The 21,670-nt window shown below is 35.8% G+C and overlaps 1 protein-coding gene across 1 annotated transcript in view; it reads right to left on the reverse strand.

Moving 5' to 3' along the window:
• The window catches only part of SCEL (sciellin), a 52,793-nt gene extending 31,769 nt beyond the window's left edge, over positions 1-21,024 (reverse strand). The window contains exons 1-8 of the mRNA XM_082043179.1: positions 20,926-21,024; positions 20,611-20,810; positions 13,180-13,252; positions 9,235-9,352; positions 8,520-8,582; positions 8,138-8,209; positions 2,493-2,561; positions 604-669 (exon numbers count right to left, since the gene is read on the reverse strand). Of these exons, the coding sequence (XP_081899305.1) occupies positions 604-669; positions 2,493-2,561; positions 8,138-8,209; positions 8,520-8,582; positions 9,235-9,352; positions 13,180-13,222 (431 nt within the window). The 5' untranslated portion in view covers positions 13,223-13,252; positions 20,611-20,810; positions 20,926-21,024. The remainder of the gene's footprint in view (positions 1-603; positions 670-2,492; positions 2,562-8,137; positions 8,210-8,519; positions 8,583-9,234; positions 9,353-13,179; positions 13,253-20,610; positions 20,811-20,925) is intronic.
• Between the last annotated feature and the right edge of the window lie 646 nt (positions 21,025-21,670).

A 21,670-nucleotide genomic window follows, 5' to 3' on the forward strand; every position in this document is an offset into this window, starting at 1 on the left:
CTGCTTTCATAGTTCTACTGATCACAATTTTTATGCATGAAATATGGAAGAGAAAATCACAAACAGACAGAATTTGCAGCTGGGAAGTATGCACAAAAATATGGCTATTGCCAGCAGTGTGTTTAGATTAAAAATGTAGCTCTTTGCTCCACACCCTGGTTTTATTATTTCCCTATCAGAAATCAAAATTTTTAAAGCTAGCTATGCATCATGCATAAAACCTTAGTGTGTTCTATTGCAGTGCAACAGCACAGGGTCAAGCTTAGCATCAGAGATTTCAGCTGATCACAATTACAGTGAGCTACAAATTTAGACACTTGAAAAGGCATAAGGTGGCTGAGTTAAGGGCTGCAGCATAGAGCATCTTTTGGCACTGTGTCCACTGGGCTCACAAAACTGGCTCTACAGAGACAACCTTGAAACACATTACTCTCATGGAAAAAGCCAAAGCATGTAGAAGACGATTCCTTGAAGCTGCTGAGGAGTTAGAGCATGCTAGAGGAGAGAGTTGGTAACATTTTTATATATAATTGTGATATATTACTGAGTTTTCATAGAGTGCTATATATCCTTTGGCAACCATGCAATGGTGGTAATGATTACCTTTTTTTCTTGATTGGAGATGTTGCAGCAGTGTTTGTGGATGATGCATCAGGAGTCCAAGATTGTCTGTTAAGGAAATATACTTAATTAATTCATTAATCTTCAATAAGTGTATCATTCTAAAGAAGAACAACAACAACAAACAAACAAACCCCACAATGATAAGAAATCATATTTCTACTGCCAGAATGATAAAACTGTGTATGGTAAATGGTAGGACTATGTTTATACATGAGAGAACAGATGTGTTTTCACTTGATATCCAAAGTAATTACTGGCTTCTTAATATCCGGACTTCTGTACTTACACTTCGGTCTCCGAAACTTAAAATATTAAAGTATTTATTTTTCATTATTTAAATTTTAGGTTTCTTCCTGAATTGTGTCAATTTTATGATATGCCTGTAAAAGTAGCTGGTATTCCTCATAGTCCTAACTGTATAAATTCCAAGCCGGTGATTTTTCTCATAAAGGTCATCACAAAGTTATCGTCTTGTTCTCTGCAATTCTTAATGTAATGAGAATAACTGAAAAATGGAACTTTAGAAATAATTTTATTGCTCTCTGGCAGGAAAAAGTATATACCATTTAAGTCTCATTTAAGTCCTAATTCAAAATTCACGGTAGGTCTATTAAAAAGTCATCTCCGGACAAAATAAGGTAAAATCCAATTTATATGATGTTTCATGTTTCATCATCACCATGATTTACAACATAATGGTGCAGAATCATAATTTAAAAGAATGACCTCACTTGAACTTTAAATGCCAGGGATATTCATTTGCTCTTCAGAGTAATATCTCAACACTTCTCAAGATGACATTTAATTGCTGTGTTCAGTCTTCACTAGCAACTATACTTCTGTAATTTAGTACTGACAGAACACTACTGACATTGATGAAGGTGCAGTGAAATATCTGTACCATTCATTTGTATGGTGGCTGAGCTCTCCTGACTTCCATTTTTTAAATAAAGATTTCAAGTAGGTAGGAACTGTAAATTCTTCAGAAACTAAATTTTCAGTGTTATGTAATCATATTACATATAAAAATTGGTCCTCTCTGAATCATAAACAAACTTAGAATGTCTCAAAAATATGTACTAATTTATTTTAAATTAAATATCTGTTTCAACCAGTTTTAAACAAAAGACTAAGCTTCTGACAAAAGAAAACCTTTCAAATAAATCATACATTTTCTGTTTAGTTTTTTTTGTGGGAAAAATCAGTTAACTTGTCTGTCAAAAAAAGGTATTCTTTTAATGTTTTAGTACTCAAGTTTTCCATTTGCAATGTTCAACAACATGTTGCACTGAAAAACTTAATCATAATTTTTCTTGCAGACTTTCCCCAGAAACATGTAGTCTGATGGAATTCATGCAAAGAAATTTCGAACTCTCAAACATACCCACACTGAACTGTTTTTGAAACACTCTTATTTTTCTTTTTTGTATTTAAAATGCTGTGTGTCACAAATAATTGCTATGCTGAGTAAATGTGTAATCTGGCTGGGTCTTTCTTTTAATCTTTGTGGACAAATACACATTTCTAAAGAAAAATGCTCTTATTCTAAAGAAAATATTAGTATTTGACTGACATAAGATGAATTGTCCTCCAAAAGATCCCTTTTCTCTTCACCAGCTATAAAAGGATTCTGTGATAACCTAGCTATAAATGTCTGTATTTGAGATATTGTGTGGTGAAATGAACCTACTATTAGGCCATATCTCATGCAAAATATCTCTCTATATAATATATGCTTGGTATGTACATGTAATCAAAATTTATGATAAATATATAACAAATAGATGATAATACATGATAAATGATACATGAGACATGATAAATCATATTACATAGTATTTAAATCATAAAGCTTCCAAACCTCATACCTGTTGCTTTGCTTATTATTCAGAGTTGGAGACTTATTTATTTTATCAGTATCATTTCTGTCCGGAATTCTGTAAGAAACGCAGAAATTATTTATAACACACGTGCTAGATCTTATTTAAAACAAACAATCAAACAAACCAACCAACCACAAACACTTGCATAAAATTCAAAGATGATGTATCACTTTGCCCTGTGTACAGATTAAAAATTCCCCAGTGTCAAAACTGGTATAGAACTGAAGCTGATTTAATATAAATTGAGTGTATTAATATCTGAATAGTCTAAGTAGCTCACTGCAAATAACTGTTTTTAAATGTTATGTTCAAACACTAATTGATATGCTGTATCAAGCTTCATTGTTGTAAGCAGTTAATTTATTACAGCTCCTTTGAATTAAATCAGAATACCAGAAAGAAGAAAGTGTTTTTCAGTGAAGCAGCGCATAAGCCATCCCCTCTTCCTCTCCCTCACCATCACTTGAGAGATGCAACAGTCTCGTTTTCTTTCCACCTTTTAGAGACCAATGTGACTTGAAAATATTCTGGTGTAAAATCCCTGATAAAGCATGCTAGTGTCATATATCAAAGAAGTTAGATTATTTGCACTTGAATTGATTTTGTTAAGTAATGACATTTACAGTAAGAAACAACCATGTGATTTTTCAAGCCCTCTATGTATTCTACAATTGTTGCCTAAAACCCTTCAGAATTTTCACAGAAATCACCATGTAGCTGTCATAGCTGGAAGAACTTAAGTGCTTATTTTATTTCAGCTTTCTTCCCATATATGGAATATCCTTTAATAAGAACAGGGGGACTCTGAAAAGCTCAAATATGAGGCGATGTACATTGAAATACATTACAAACACTAAATTGAGAGGGTTATCTTAAATACTTGGTTAAACCAGCTCAAACACATTTTGAGCTACAACCTATTTACATATAAAAATTACTTAATTTTAGTTATCTATTCCCATTTATAAACTGAAACTATAGATACAAAGTAATTAAACCTAGAACTACAATATAATATAATAATATAAAATATTTTGTATCCTGTCTTCAGGCAAGTATCACAGAATACTGTTGTATTTAATGAAAACCCCTCAAGAGAACTCTGGGACATAATCTGCACCAGTATGTGCTCTGTGCCTTTTTCGAACGTTAAATTTAATTGTTCAAACAACTATCCTGTGTCGTGGGCAGCTTGTCACTATGACCGGCAGTTACAGTTACTGGAAGGATCACTAGAGGTCTCACTAAACTCACTCACAGTACTGCGGATGCAAACATGAGCATTTCTTATAGTTCTCAACTGCCCTATGAACCAGGATTTCTTTCAAGTTTCATTTCATATTTTCACAATTTCAGCATAAGTGGTTCTGTATTTGCCCATTTTAAGGATCCATCTGACATCCTACTCCACTGCTGTCCAGTGTAGCAGGAGCTTTGAAAAAAGGGAAGGAAGAAAGGTAAGTATAATGTTACCTTTTCCTTGTATATAACTTTTCAGCTTCTGATAAGCAGTGGTCAGAGAATATCCTCTGTTTGCATCCAGAATTTTGTCTCCAAGAGACACCTTCGGATCAATGATCCATTTACCCATCTAAAGATTTTTCTGAACCAATTTAAATTTCTGGCCTCCACAATATTCCGCGGTGTTAACTCCTACAATTAATGTTAAAGGAAAAATAAGTGTTCTCTTGTTTTTCTTTTTTTCTCTCTTTTTCTTCCCCCTTAAGTCATTACCTAAACATTGCATACACTATCTCCTCATTTTTACAGTGCAAATAACAGAAAATATTCATTCCATACTTACTTTCCCTGGATCACTCTTTTCCAACCTGAGCAAACTTTGTCTCTTCAGACATTCCACATATGAAAGCTATTCCATCCCTGTGATCATCCTTTCTCCCCTTTCTTTTTATTTGTTTGTTTGGTTGGTTTGGTTGGTTGTTTTTTTGTGGTTGTTGTTTTTGGTGGGGTTTTTTTTGTTTTGTTCTATTGTAGTTTCTTCCCATAAGTGAAATACTGCATGCAGTGCTCAAGATCGTACTAAACAGGTTCACACTATGACAGAACAGCGGTTTCTGGTTGTCTCTCACTTCATTTTTCTAATGATTTCTACCATTCCAAAGGATTAGTTTACTAATAAAGCAGACAAGGAAAGTGTGTCATTTGCTTCAGCCTCATCCCTTCAGATCTAACAGCTATAAATGCAATTAGGATTTATTCTTCATGGAAGCTACTCTGGACTAAGTAACATACAACACTTGGAAAAATAGCAATGTAATTTTCATTGTCACTATTTGATTTTTAAAGTCTTGGTCATCTTTTGTCAAATATTTAGTTAGTTGCTAATAATAAGAGAGTAATAAAGGAATAAATAAATATTTTCCTCACATCCAGAAAGGCTGGATGTGATCACCTGCACAATGCAATTGTTATCTGAGTTATGATATGTAGATCTACATGTCAATACAAGTATATTTGTACCTACTACCATCAAGCTATGGATTTCTGTTAACAACTTAAGTGTGTTTGGTATTTTCATGTGCTTGCAGCCAATGGTACAATTGCATGTAGCCATCTGCAACATCTCTCCCAGGTCTGTAATACTTAAACTGATGGTCAAATTTTGTAGATATTGGGTTAGGAAAAAATCATATCAAACAATACCTTATTTGAACATGAATATGGCAGTATTCAAGACACTGTACTTAAAGCTGTACTTAAAATGGCTTTTAGATCTGTTTTCACTGTGACATTTACACATGCAATGAAGAACCCAAAATTACTCCTCTACTTCTCAAACAGTTTATTTTTTTTTCTATTAGAATTTAAAATACTTGAATTTCTACTTCAAATACTTCAAATATTTTAATACTTCAAATACTTCAAATAATTGCCATTTTGAAGACCAGCTATTGAAGAGATTCATCCAGAGAGATCCAGACAAATCTTTGTCTCTTGGAATGTTACATTCCTGGCCAGGAGACATGAAAAACAGAGTTGTGGAAAAAAGTTTCAATCTCTAGCTTGAAAGCAGGTAACTCTTAAAGAACTTATGCAGGGTAGAAGGCTACAATTTTAGAGTATCTTAGCTAGACAAAATTTATTTTCTACATGGACAACATGACTTACAATAATTCTGTAAACAATTATGAGAGAACTCCAATACCAAGGTAATTCTTCCCAAGAACTGTCTAGAAGGAGCAATCATTTAGACTTTATTCTTCATTTCAGAAACATGCTCTATTTTCAAATTCCCATTTTAATTTTGAACAGGAAAAACAAATGAATGCTTCTTTGTCACACAGGCAACTAAACAATATAGCTGTTCTGCCAACTATTCTAAGCTTGGAGACTTCTTTACTGTGGTTATGCTTGTCAGAAATAATTTATAAGAAAACCAGGGAATTGTACCTGGTGGAGAACATCCCTCACAGAGGAAGTAGATGTACCAAATTTGACTGCAGGCTACAGAAAGGTGCTAAGAGAAAATACATCACCACACCCTTTTATGCCTTAGGTTGCAAGTCTGAAGAGATGCAGAACACGCGGTCACCCCTTACAGAAGTGACTGCTTACAATAGCTGTGCATAAATTAATCCTGGAATTGCTATATTCCACGGTTTTGAGAAGACCAATGATGAGTGAGGAAAAAAAACAAACAACTTGACTGCAGCTTCCTCACTGCGATTATTTCAAGGTAGAACCATCATTATTCAATCAATTTATGGACATATTCCACATTAATTATCAGAAGTTTATCTTCACATCTGTAATTATTTATCTGTATTCTCTGTCATCTGTTGCATATTAAGAACCCTTTATGTCAGATATTTGTGTTTATGAAAAGACAAAGGCAGTCAGCTTACAGCCTAAAATAATTTAGACATCTTACTATCTCAGCATAAAGCAAAAAGATATACATCATGATGATGATAGAGATAGAGACAGAGTACAAAAGGACAACGCTGTTCAGTAACACTGTAGAAACCGGAATCGTCCTGTGACTTTCTTCAAAATTGTTTTGAAGTCAACAATTGTGTAGATAACACTCACACAGCTGATACATTCTACTTGAAATTCACAGAAATTTGCTTTAAGGAGTCTCAAATAAACTGATTTCCTATGTGATAATAGAGAAGGTCTTTTCATGCATAAATCACTGGTTAACAAGCAGGAAACAAAGGTCTGGAATAAACAATTTTTCAGAGTGGAGGGCAGGATCTGTACAAGACCTGTGTTTTTCCATATGTTCTTAAATTATCTAGAAAAGAAGGAAAGTGAGATGATGTTGCTTGCCAATGACACTAATTCATGACAGTCAAAATAAATGCTGACTAGCAAGGCTTTCAGAATTCGTCTGCTAACATGTCAGATTTCTATAATGGCAGATGACATTAACTTTTCATAGGTGCAAAGTAATGCCTGCCAAGAAAAACAATCTCTGAAACAGCTATTGTCACTCAGGAATGTGGTCTTGGAGTTATATAGATAATGTTTTGAAAATGAAAGCTCAATTCTCAGCAGCACTCAAAGGAACAAATTCAATATTGTGAAGTATGAGGGCAAAAATAACAAATGAACCAGAAGCTGTCCTTATACTCCTCTATATATACAAGAGATGCGTCCATCTTAAATACTTGCATGGAGATTTGGACCCCCAGATCAAAAAGGCTAATATGGAAATAGAAAAGATTCAGAGAAGAGCAATAGGTAAATTAAAGCTATGGAATGGCTTTCTCTTGATGAGTGAACAGCAAGATTTAATGGCCTGCAGAACAATTGACAGAAGAGTGATATCACATAGCTCTATAGCTTATTCTATTCCAGACTTCTATGGAGAAGGTAAATTTTAGTCAACAATTTTTCGTTGTATCTTACAACAGAAGTAAGGACCATCAAGCAAAATTACACAGGGCTGAGATCCAGCCAAACAAGTGTACTTCTTCCACAGTGTGCATTTAAGTACTGGTACTCATAGCCTCAACATGTTGTAGGTGCCAGATGTAAATGGGGGCTGAATTTTGAAGATGCGACACAGAAAGAATCTACAAACACAGGCATGGTCACGTCTTGACAGAGGTCAAGGCTAAAGAGGACATTCAAATTAACTGCTTATATGATAAGCATATGATTCTGATATTTGTACTGATCACAGTATGAAATGGCAGCAAGGATTTGCAAAGAACTAGAGGTTTAGCTTTGTTGTGCTTAAGTGTTGGAGATAAGACTTTGACTTCTAGTTTAAAAAGTGGGAAACTGGGTAGGAGTGGATATCATCTGTACAGAGATAGTTACATTTATCAGGACAAGAATACATAGAAATTGATATAGAAAAAAGAAGAGCAAAATGTCAAAAGAACTTCTCAAATCATGTTTCCATTTGTATCATTCATGCAAAAATAGTTCTACTTAGTCTTATTTCTACTAAGTCTTCCACTTTGATGTTTAATAAATAACAAAATTTAAAAAACAACCAAACAAAAACAACAACCAAACAACAAAAAAAACCAGAACCAAACCAAACCAAAACAAAAAAACCAACCCACTGATTTAATTCAAGCTTTTCTTTTAAAGACCTCTCACAGGTATGAGAATCACAAAAGACAATGTATACAGAAAAAAATCCCTACCTGTCCAAGTTAGTATCAGACCTGTATCGTCCAAGTACAGCTTTCTGATCTTCCTTTTCGTTTGTGCTACTGCTACAAAAAAGGTTAGAAATGCCACTTTGGTCAGTGCTTTTATTAAACAATTTATCACCTATAAAACAATATATGTCTTGAATTAAGGTATCATACAGGATTTCAGACCATTCAGGTGTCAACAGGTCCAACCCTGCATCAATTGCAATAATTGAATTTACAATTATTGACGATTATGTCAGATTTACATTGGAAATATGTATAGACTAAAATTTAAAACAGAAAGCTCTTGCTATAAACAGGATATAGTAACAGGAAACTCAGTTTTCTTTGTGAATATCATTAGAAATCATCAGATACTCTACTGTACCTGTGTAGGTTATCTTGGGATTTGTATTGATTAAGCACAGCTCTTCCATAGTTTTCATCAGCACTTCAAGCAAAAAAAAAAAAAGACAGTGGTTAGTTAAAATTTTAATATTTAAAACAGAAAGTTGTTTCTTGGCAAAAGATTCCTGTCCTCAATCAGATTTCACAACTGCCGTAACCACATCTTCTACACATCTCTGCATTAGGTGGCTCCAGACATTTTGGAGTAAGAGTTATCTCTTCCTATCTGCTGTTCTTGGACCAAATAATGAGGGCCTTGTCTCAAGGTGGAGATCTTACAGTAATACAAGTCCTAGTTTGCATTACAGTAAATTTCAACTGTTTTTGACTTAAGGTCCTTAAAAGAACTTCTCAAGATTTATAGTCTTCATGCTTGTAAAAAGAAAAAGTCAGATTGTATTCTTGCAGCCTAAATGTATGAATTGTGGGATTTTTCTTGTAGAGCAGAAGCCTGACATCTTATCAAATGGTCAGTGCTCAAAAGTCCCAATGAAAAGCATAGTCAGTGAAAGTCGGGCAGACTAGTACTTCCAAAAGGCAATCAACACCTCATCAAGATAAGCAAATAACAGTTATTTGATGAAATTTAGGTAATTCTAGATTATACTATTAATGAAAAAATAGAAAATCCAATAAAAAGTATGTGGCATGGTGAACTAAATACATGTCTTTCATATCTTTCATATCTTTCTTACCTTTCCTCTTCAGGCCTCTTCTTTATCCAGCTGTTGTCTTGCAAAAGGGTCCGTCGTTTATTACTATCATGAGTAGTCTGTTGTCTGCTTTTAATTGCAACAGAGGGGCTCTTTTTGTCTGCAAATGCAGAGAAACATCTTGAAAATGAATATATGGGATAAGTTTGGAAGCTTAAATTACTATTAAAAAGGCTGAAATATGTAAAAGTTTAGCACAGGTTGAATCTTCAGCTACCACTGCTGTTTAGTGCAAACTGTCCTCTTGAAAAGTTCGTGACTTAATCCCTTCAGCCTTGAAGGGACTGCAGAAGCCCAGTTTATCAAATGAAATTCAGTTTCATCCTTGATATGAAACAGCTTGGCATATTTTTAACGTTAACAATCACAGATCTGATAAAGGAATTATGAAATATACATACAACAGTAAATTGAGGAAAGTCAAATTAATGAATCCTGTTTCCTGGGGTGTTGTCTGTGGTTTTTATATTTATAGAAGTGTGACAGGGTGTAAATTTCTAATGAAAGCTAAACTTGAGATAATCAAATGGCCCTCCACCTACATGTAGTTTAACACGTGGATTTTCAGGTTTCTCAAACTGTTTAGATTTCCTCTGAAGCTTTTTCCTTAGTGGCTGAATGAACAGGGTCTCTTTTCTAACCAGTTACTGAGTTTTACTGAGCTTTTAATAAAAACAATACCTTTAAGTTACACATTTTAGTTACATTTAACTAAAATTGGTGTATGGTTTCAAAGGTTATTGGGAGGGACAGACAGACAGATATGTGCACTCACATGCTGTATGAACACGGAAGCCTTATATACCTACGAAAACAACCTAAAATACCAGCCCAACAAGGCTGACATTTAGTATATTGAGGAACGAACAATACAATGTTCACTTCGTTTGTGAGAATATATATTCCTTACTGTATTAGAAAGCTGATGTTTATCTATGCCTTCCCTTTATGAGGGGTTTGGCCTAGAAGTAAGCAAAAATATTCAATGACTATTGTTCAGTATTCTCAGTTCCTTCCCTTCCCACCTAAGTTTCATATTATCAGCCTGCTTGAGCTGAGAGGGAATATTGTTACCATTTTACCATTCCCCTTTAAAATGGAAGACTAGAAGTTGAGCCCAAATAGAAACTCCATTTTTAGATTGTGATACTTGCCCCAAACTTTGCCAGACAAGAGAAGCTGAAAAATTAAACCTTTGTTAATTAATCAACAAAGTGACTGGTAAAGAATACTGAATTTCTCAGGTTTTCCTTTGGAGACCTTTATGATTTTCTCCATGAATTCCCTACTCTGAGCATCCACATAAAAGGAGTTCAACACCACCAGATTTCAAGAGATATCATTATCTGGTGTTCAGCAAGGACATTTGACCCTAAAGGTTGTGTATAGAAAGACCACACTTTGCAGCAAATACATGCAGTCAGCATAATGCCATTTGTCAGAGCTGTGTTTTGGCATTCTGCCGTGATTTATAGGACAATGTAGCTCTTGCTTTCAATACAAGAACTTCAGTTGTAGTGATAACATAAAAAATGACAAATAGCTACAGTGAGTGGAAGTCCAAACCATAATAAAATACCAAAACATTTATTTTAGGTGACAATAACCAAGATTGACTTTTAAAATACATTTTTCTCATGAAAGAAAAACACTGCAGTGCAAAGGTAAAATTAAGTCTAAAAACATATATCTGACTGTAAGCCAAACTGTGTCTGCACTTATCTGTTGAAATTCACGGTAGGTATGTCCATACTTCCAAATAAAAGAAGGCCAGTGAAGGAATTCAAGGGTTGGACTAATCATTCATATTTTTCCCTAATTGAAAACATTCTCTGGATCTGCGCAGAGAAGCTCTCTCCAAGACTAAGCTGCTAGAGAAGTGACAAACATTTAAGAAATATGGATGTGACGTGTGTTGCTGTTGCTTGGGCCTGATGACAGGGTTTGGCTTTCCTTTTTTGAGCAGCGTAGATGCAGCCCCTTGAGACCATTACGAAATGAACAGGCACATCAAAGATGAGATTTGTAAGAATGTGCTGAAAATCACGGGACATTAAGAACAAAAAGTCATCAATCCTTACTGCATGATTCCTGCAGCAGATTGTTCACTGCCACTTGACCTCGTTTTTTTTTTAACAATATATATTAAAACTTGACTTAAAGACTTCAAAAAATTAAGACATCCCAGCCTCACCCACAGAGCTCCAGCGGTTCATTAAGTATATATTAAAATATAAAGTTTAGTCCTTGCAAACTGAAAAGAGGAAGGACCTCCATCAGTTTAAACAATAGCATTGTCTCATAGTCACTGTCAAGAATAGAGATAGTTATAATTGGTGAACAAGACTATATTCAGTATATTCAAACCAGTAAATATTACTTGTTCGAATATGCTGATAACACAAGAAATGACTGGGATGTAATAGGGATTTGGATGAACATACATAGATAGAAATTAAAACTTTGCAACATTCATAAATCAAGAATTTGAATGAAGATCCAACAGCAAAAAACTGTGCCTTCCTATTGTCATAAATATTTAGATACTTTTTAATTTAGTATGATTATTTGCATTGAGTAAAAAAAACCACACAAAACAAAACAAAAAAACAAAACAAACCCCACAAACTTGATTTCCAAAAGTAGGGAAAATATGAGTTGCATATGTATTCCAGATTGAAAACCTTTCTTCAGCAAGAATAGCTGATGGCAAGTAAAGGGGTGGAAATGGTTCCAGCATTCCTTCCATACTAGTAGTGCTAGCCAAAAATGTTTTCAACTGTCTGCCATGCACTTAAATCTGTGCTTTACTGTCAGCCATAACCTCCTCTGAATCTTGAAGAAAAACCCTTCAGTGATAGAAACATGGCATAAGCAGTTCTATATATTCAAGAAGTACTCAGTATAAACAATTAAAATTAACTTTGTAAAGACAATATTGGGTTTTTTTCCAATGACATTTTAAGAAAACTATTATATACCTACCCAAAAATTACTTGGATTTCATGGAAATCATGGCTTTCTTAATTGCTTAGTGCAAACAAGGTTTTGGGAAGTCTCCTATAAAAGCAGCAGCCCAGAAGTACATATTGCGTTTTCTTTTCAAGAAACATTACAAGAAATTTGCTAACGCATGAGGCCTTGGGTTTGCTGAAGAGCACTCATTTCTGGTCTGATGAATTGTCTCTGAAGTTTGAATTAAAAAATTAAATATAGATCTGATACAACAGCTTAGGTCACATGAGCACAGGCGGGTGGAGCTCATCCCCTTCTTATTTTGGCAATAAAGAGTTTAATTCCTCAATACGGTAGAGCCAAACTGCTCCTTGCTGTGACTGCACCCATTTTGATGTAGTTAGACCTGGCGTGTCCCACCTAAGCCAGGTCCTAATGTGCCTCAAAACCTTTCAGTCTTTAAAAGCATTTTGCATGTTTGAGTCAAATGGAAAAATTAATCATGTTTCCAGTTTGCCTCTGGTCATTCCTCTGCACAGAAAGCAAAATCCAGCCCTCCTCAATTTTCTTCCCTCCAGAAGGATAAACAACCCCATCTGACAATTATTAAATGTCTTTTTTCTCCCTTTTCCCCATTCCAATTTTCCTCGATTTCCCCTCGTTTCTTCTAAACGAGTCAAAGAGACGCTGCTGAGGGTGATGGATGCCCTGCCTGCCCACAGGCCTCCCAGCCACCATGTTCCTCTGGGGTTTCCACAGCAACCACAGGTCTCAGCGGAGGCAGCCACCATCTTGCACCAAGCTGCCCACCTCCACTGCTCCACCACACCTCACTGCCTGTCACCACCAAAGAGTGCCAGCATGTCCTGTGAGGGAGCTGTGTGAGGGGCATGGTGATGCTTGGGAAGGAGGGGACCATGCCTCAACCTCTAAGTGCCCTGAGAGCAGAAGATGAAGGAGACTCAGTGTTACCACTTTGATTAGGAGACTGTTTTCGTATGCCGAAAGCTGACATTCTGTTCAGTGGGGTGTCCTTCTGGGGAATCTAAAAGGAAACATGAAAAAAACAAACAAACAAACAAGAAAGAGTTGGCGGTGAGATGAAGAATCAGCCACAATGACAATTTAAGTTCATTTGCCAGTTTAATCAACTCCTTGCACAAGTTTAGTCTGATAGGGTGGAATGACTTATTACTACCCTGAGAACATGTGGGGTGGTGAGAGCCTTTGGAGGGCGAGACAGAAGAATGAAGAACGGGCTGAGATGATTAGTTTAACGGGAAGACAATCAGACTGTGGCTCAGAGCGATGTCCGGAGCTCACCCAGCCCCGCTGATGGGTCTCATAGCTTCAGTGGCCTGCAGCTAATGTGGGGGTCCAGGACAGAGCCCTGCAGCAATTTTGCAGTCACTGACTTCTTCCCTTATCTCGTATGAAGTTAAAAATATATCCTCCAAGGCTGCTGACTTAAAAAAAAAATTCTTTGGGAGCTGTGCCACTCAAAACATGTCATGCTGTGCTTTGAAACTGCATTTTGAGTATCAGCTTTCCTAGAGGAAGCATCAAGCAGAACATAATGACGTTTCAACATCAAAAAATTCTGCCTTAAGTTAAAAAAAAACAACAAAAACCAATCCTAATACTGATTTAAGAGTGTGGACAAAACCGACCCTCTTTAGTAAATGGATTCCTTTTTGATAAGCAGCTTTTCCCAAGAAAACTATGTTAGACTGGAAAGCTCCCAACCAGCTCCACTCATCAGGCTGCTAAAAATTTACAGAAGCACCAAGGAATATTTTTTGTGACAGGAGCAGTCATTAAAAATCAGAAACGTTCCCAGTTTTCTGGGTGACACAGTTGTGCTGGGGTTTTGCAGACATAGAGTGTATTGCTCACTCACCTGAGATAGAATGGAATGAGAGACAGGAGCCTGTGGCTCTTTCTTTACTTATGGAAGGTGAAGAAGATGTTGAATTTTGGTGAAAACTTAGCAAAAATACTAAAAGTAATACTGACAATAAAACAGACAGAACTAGCGGCTGGCACCATGAATTGCACATAGACCAGATTTTTCTTTTCTATGTTTTTACTGCCAGACAATTGCTGAAAAAGCTTATGACTGCCAAGAAAAGAAAGCAGAAAACCAAAATCTGGATGTAAACACATATATTTTGGGAAAGTAAAGATATAAATACAAAAATAATATCCAAGTCCAAAAGTCTGCATATATTTTACCCAGTTGTGAAGTTCCAGATGTTTGTAAGAATTTAAAATTCTGGCATGTGGATTGGAAGGCTCTGGCCCACACTCTTTTAACCTTAGTTATTGGTATCAAGCATACACTGGCACAGTGTGTGGAGAAAACATGTGACTGCTGGATCTGGTTCCCACTCAATAAAAATATGCTTAGGGCTATGGTGAGCCTTATTTGTTTTACAATAAGATATAAAATATCTTTCCAAATTACTGGTATAGAGTTTCAAGCAGGTATGCACTGAATTTCCTTGAAACTGTTCATGTGGGTTATCAAGCAATCAGTTTTAGATAATAACCAATCTTGCTATAAATTTTCCTGAATCATCACACAATGATAGAGGGAGCTCCAATTTGTTTACTTTTTCAGCTTAGCAACAGCTGGACATCTGATACTGGCTTTTATTTCAATCAGTCCTAGGATAATACGAAGCCTGACATTTCAGTATGTTTCACAAGAAATTAGTGCTGGCACTTCTTCATCTGGAGAAAAGGTAGTAGTTTGTATAGAATGAACTTGGATTTTGTTTCTAGTAAAGATTTTTAAAGCCAATCCCTAAGGGAAGGAAACCATAAAACTTCGAAAATGGAGCCTTCTTGTGTGGAAATTAGACCAAATGTGATCATTCTAAGGCTTAGGATATTTTGTTAAAAATACAGTTTTTGCAATTTAAATATTCCTCACTAAAAATGCCAGGAAACTGCTATGTAGACTTCATGTTTTACTATAGCCTTGCTTTCCATAGATTCATGATAGAAACTGAAATTTCTCAGAGAACTAGCAAAGAAGTATCATATACCTTGGTTAAAAATAAACAAGAAAGCCTTAGACATTTGTTCCAAAATATAAAGTATCGATGAAGTAAAAAAAATCTATACATTTTGAGGCTGGTCTTTAGCATCTACAGAATAACTACAAATGCATTAATGACACTGAAACCCTGAAAATCAACTGGAAAGTAGGTTTGCAACTCTCGTTTGTATCCATGCATGACAAAAGAATATCCAGCAACCATGTTTCTTTCATCCTCCATCGTTTAATTAAAACTGTGTTTTGTCTCTTGTCCTATATTTATTGGTTAATGTTTTTAGGGCAAAACAATATTTGTCTTGCACATGTGTACAGCATCCAGAATAAACTACTACCTAGTCTCCCAGCCCAAAAGCAGAATGCATTAATGAATATAAGAAACAGCCACACTCCCTTTCACAGTCAGCACTGAAAATGGGCCAGGTATTCAGAATACTGCCATATTGTCCCCAAGGTTTACATCTTACTTCCGAACTTTCAAGTTGAATATCAAAGATGAATCCATTAAAATTTAGAATGCAAATTAAAAATCAACCCATTTTAATCTCCAGCACAATGAAAAATCATCAGAGTAAGATTTAAATCTGCAGATCTTAGAAATTAGAAGAATCCTGTATAAAGCGGCAGAATAGGACGCATCAAAACAATTTTTTTTCCTCAGTTTTTACTATTGTGAACTAAATGTGTGTGTATAAAGGGGAATGGACAGAAGATTGTGAGGATCATGTTAGTTTAAAAACTTCAGCTCATAATGATCTGGAATCATCACATTATTTACACAGGTCAGTGAATTGCTTATCTTCAGCCCATAGTTCAAGGGAGATAGAAAAAAGCGTTTAACTTTGTAAATGAAATTGTGAGAAAGAGAAGTCGTAGGCTTTTATAGTATACTATAGCAGTAAATTATGTTCAGGCATTCTTAATGAGGTCCCTAACCACTGAAGCAAAACAGCTCAGCTGGAATGCAAACCAAAAACAAACAGGAATGCAGCTCCAGTGTAATTTGAATTTTAAAACAGCATCAGGAAACTTGAAAGAAAATTGAGACTGCCCCAGCCAGTCCAATGAGCAATTGCCAAAATGTTTCAAGACATGCCAATCCTGGATTTAGACCCTCCCCCATTTTTTGAGAAATACAAATAGAATCATGAAGAAATCCAGAAGAAACTTCAGATATGATTTCTGGGAAGGTCAAATGCCCCTCCAAGCTGGTAGCAAATTATTGAGAAAGCAGCACAGGTCTTCATTTCTGTTTTTATCACAAATAGCCACTTCTACATCTCCTTTCCACATCCTGCATTGACTGATCAGCAGACCTCAGGCCTGCCTTAAATTCTCAAAGCTAGACTTAGTTTTCATCTGGTCTGAACACACCCATTCTTCCAACACAGAGTCCTCTTGCCTTCCTTCTTCTGTTCTTTGCTGTAGCTTTCTACGTAATTAGGTTTCACATATATGCATTGCTGTATTTTTAAAAACACATACAAATAATGCAAACATTTCCTGTAAGCAACATGTTTTCCACATGAGGCTGAACTTACAACCAAAAAAGTCTTTGTTCTTCGGCTTCTAGCTATGACGGTCATTAAGACCTTCTCTATAAATATTCAGTTTATATGTATTTTGCTTTTAATAAACAATATTTTTTTCCACTGCTTAGAGCTACCACATATCATGACACTGTATAATAAACAATTCAACATAGTAGCTGTTGAGGAAGTGTAGAGGGAGGTACATTTTCTTCTCTTAAAAGTCAAAACATTTGGTTTTATACTTTTATATATATATATATGTATATATAAAGCATTGCCAAATGTGAATGCTTAAAATATCAGACTTCCTACAATTATTAATGAACTGGGTGATACAAAAAGTTATAGATGAACAACTAGTTTAAAATAAAAAACTCTCAGAATTTTCCTTTCTTCCAGCTTCTCATGCTGCATTGCTAAAGCAGCCTGGATTGTAGAGAAGCCACGGAGTTTGGCGTGTCCACATAAAAAGCCAGCTGGAACAAACATGTTTCTTATATTAATACATGGCTCTGCACAGTCACAACTTGCTGACCACAGTTTGCTACACATCCTTAAAGTTCCAGCTTTTCAAAGACATATAATATCTGCCATATTGTGCTGGTTTTGGCTGGGGTAGAGTTAATTTTCTTCATAGTATCTAGTATGAGGCTATGTTTTGGATCTGTGCTGGAAACAACTTTGATAATACAAGGGTATTTTTGCTATTGCTGACCAGGGCTCACACAGAGTCAAGGCCTTTTCTGCTCCTCACATCTCCCCACCAGCAAGTGAGCTGGGGGAGCACAAGAAGCTGGGAGGGGACACAATGGGGACAACTGACCCCAACTGACCAAAAGAATGTTCCACATCATATGGCATCATGCTCAGTATAAAAAGGTGGGGAAAGAAGGAAATGGGAATGTTTGGAGTGATGGCATTTTGTCTTCCCAAGTAATCGTTACACATGATAGAGCCTGGTTTTCCTGGAGATGGTTGAACACCTGCCTGCCAATGGGAATTGATGAATTCTTTCTTTTGCTTTGCTTGCATGCATATTAAACTCTCTTCATCTCAACCCACCAGTTTTCTCGCTTTTACTCTTCCATTCTCTCCGCCATCGCACCAGGGGGAATGAGTGAACAGCTGTGTGGTGCTTAGTTGCCAGCTGGGGTTAAACCATGACAGTTCTTTTTGGCACCTCAGCTTGGGGCTCAAAGGGCTCCAGACAATGACAGATTTTATTAGAATGTGCTAGACTGAATTTATAGCTTAGCTATTAATTGCTGGGCTCCTGTGCTTGCCCTGGGGCTTGTTTGCTTTCTTGTATATTAGCGTCTAGTGCTCATTAGTGGCTGTTTTTGTTTTGTGTGCTTGCTCTACTGCAAGCAATGTACAGTGCAATTGCTCACCACTTGTCGTCTGAAAATAAACATATACTTTGTTCTTTCTTTATTCCAAATATGAAACTTTCCACCAAAATTTCATCTTCTTGAAGTACCATTCTGCTCTGAAGTAAGCTGAACATTCAGTTTCTTGTGAGTACTCAGAGCTCAGAATTTTAGAATTATTCCATTAGAAATCAAATAAAAATTTAGGAAATGAATTTTCCACATCCTTTGTGTTTTAACTCATTTGCTTGCTTTCACTGCAGTCCAGGAAAAATTTTGGGTATAATAACTACTGGTGATAAAATAAAATGAAGGTTTACTTCAGTTTTGCTTTTTGCCCCCCAAAACCCCCTTTTTTTTTAATCCATTGGAACTTTTAATGTTAATTCTATACTACACAATTTATCTTTCATTTATATGAGTGAATGTGGAGAATGAGATATTTTAAACAAAAGCATATTTGATCCTACGTAATCCCAGTTTCAACGTACACCACAGTTTTCCCTTGCCTTCAGTTAACAATCTCTGTGTCAGGTCAGCAAACTTAATTATTTTCTCTGTCATTTCTCTAGAATATAGTAAGACCTAGATGTGTGAGCAAGCAACTGATTAGAGTCATGCTGACATAATACAGCATAAAGAACTCCCAGCCTTAGAAATACAGCACTGGGGAAACACATCATTACAGTTGTTCTTCTAGATAGATATGCATTGTGTGAGGTGAAATCTAGTTTGGAAGTCAATACCAGTTTTGATGTCCTGTACATACAGTATTTTTCCCCTCAGATGTCAGAAGTCCTGTCAGATCTGGCTACCTGTACCTATACTTCAACTCTAATAAGAATCTGTGTTTCTAAACACAGCTTCACTTTGTGATTGCAGGTAAAGGTTGTTTTTTGAATCACTGTCACAGCTACAACCACCCAAAGCTGTACCAGCCTTACATTCCCAAACTTGCTATTTCAGTCAAGCATACGATGTCCTAAATAGCCGTAATGGGCCTCTCTGGCAGGTGCATATCTGTATGTATAACAGATGCTGCATTGACTTCCCTCCAAAATTGTCATCAATATCCACTGTTGTAGCTCAAGGCTGTAGGTCAGGACATGAAAAGAAAGAACAACAGTGTTGCTAACTCAGCACAGTACCAAGCGTGTACTCAGAACTTGACAAATAAACACTTGAGTATCATTTATAGGCTTCACAATTATAAGTAACACGGGTTTTTTTGTTTGGTAATTATTTAGTATTTTTATCCTTTTGCTGAAAACTTCATGTAAAAATGACTGCTTTTGTTTTACAGACCTTAAAAAAACAACAATAACATGTTCCCAGCATGATTTTTTTTCCCCAAAGTTAAATAGCAGAGCAATAGCCATATAATACATCTGTACACTTTGGAAATAACACATTGTGTTTAAGTGAGTATCTTACTATACTGTTTAGGCCACAGAATTGATAACAACCCTCATAGGGAATAGAAACAAGTGTATGTGTGTAAAACAGAAAACAGGCAAGGTTAGAACAGGTGAGGTAGAACTCAAGAACACATAAATGTATGACAGAAATCATTCATCTATTTGTAGCAGAAAGAGCTCTCAGAACTGGTTTTTCAGGGCGTGGGCAGAGGAGATTCTGTTTTGAAAGAAATAAGCTTTGGAACTGTCACTAATGTAAAATCAGCTGCTAAGTCAGAAACCCAATTTTTATGTGTTTTCAAATTATAAATATATGATCAGTTTAAAATGATAATTTTAGATTTATTATTATTATTATTATTATTATTATTATTATTCAACTGATTCCTTTCACTTTGCTGTATTTTTAATGAAGAACGCTTACTTTTTATACATGGGTTCCATTCATGATGCAGATAACACATTGTATCAAAGCAGAATAGGTACATTTACTATAATTTTAGCAAGGGTGGAAATTATTTCTGGATTCTTTACAAGTAGCTTGTTTTTAAAAAGCAAACTGTTGCTAAATTCTTTTCAAAAAGAAGCAAATACAATTAAATGAGGGTTTAATACTCTTTAATTTTAGATAGAAATTCCAAAGAAAGTATAAATAAACAGTAATGCAAACAAAGAAGGAAAATGACATTAAAATAGCCATTTGGGAAAAGTAGTCTGAACAATGAGTTTTTCATGAGAGAAATAGCACTAAACTAAATTACAATGAACAATATAATGTATGTAAAGAAGTAATTAAGATAGTACAGCCAAGAGAACATTTCAGAAAGGTCTAGGGAATTTGAACACCCCAACTGAGACACTTTAAGAGCTGAGTTTTCATAGTCAAGTTCTCCACAGCTCTTGAAAATCAGATTCTTTGAAGTGGGATCCTTAGTTGGACACTGAGGAATAACAGAACATCTGAAAACACAGGACTTCTGATATACGGTATATGAAAACAGAAAAATATACGCCCTTACCTAGGTACAGTAGAAGTCAGTGTCCTAGCGTGGCTCTGTGTGGTAAGTCAACCTGGAGATATCTGGAAGTGAGGTACAATCAAAGCAGACAGAGAGCTGAAGTGTTGTTCCCCATCCAGCTGTCTGAAAAGTCAAGAGTCTTCTCCTTCAGAGGCTGAGTCACTTACAGAGGAGGTAGGAGGTGTGGAAGAGGGTGGCACCTTGTAGAAATACCAGATCAATTAGAAGTAGTGGTGAGTTGTTATACTTCTGTGCTTGTTTTACTTTTCAGGTGGAGTAGGGCTGGGTTTTGTAAAATCAAATGCTCTTACAGACCTTGAAACAGAAAACCAAGCAATTACTATTTGGAAAAAATACACTGCACTCATTTGGATTTTCCACAGCAAAAGATAATGCAGAGCCTTAGGGCTGCCCCTCAGCTAGAGGGTTTCAGGTATTTACACAGGTGAACATAAAAAACCACAGTATTTCATCAAAGGAAAATTCTGCAGAAATGTTACGTGGGGAACACACACTGGAATCTGATATGCATTAAGTATTTGCCCTGCTTGTCTGTGTGGGCAGAGGTAAAAGATCTGTGAGGGAAAATCCTCCCACATGAGGTCTCGTTGCAGGTCTCTCTTGTCTGTGTGCATTTGCATTCTCCTTCAGTACAGCCAATAATAAACAGAAAGAAGAGACTGCCTTCACTTTTTTTTTCTTTACAATGGCTGTAATATGTTTCTCTGTAGGCTAACAATTGCTTTACTATTAATAGATACAGTAACAAGGAACATAAACTTCCTATATGGAATGCTGTATATGACCCTACGGTTCTCTTTAAGATACAGAGTCTGTTTTTAAAGTGTTTATAGAAGCCCACACTTATTTTATATTTGGGGAGCTTTTGTAATGAACTATGCAAGATGTGGTTATACAATATACTGAATAACCTTTAGTCCTGCTGCCTTTTGTGAAAAATAAGTATTTCTTTCAACACAAAAAAAAAGCAAACTTTGACACACATTAACTTAGTAAATGTCTCCTTAGCAAAATTTCTGTTTGTTTTTGCTGATGTTTG

The sequence above is a fragment of the Streptopelia decaocto genome (assembly GCF_964273445.1).
Source record: "Streptopelia decaocto genome assembly, chromosome: 1".
Lineage (NCBI taxonomy): Eukaryota > Metazoa > Chordata > Aves > Columbiformes > Columbidae > Streptopelia > Streptopelia decaocto.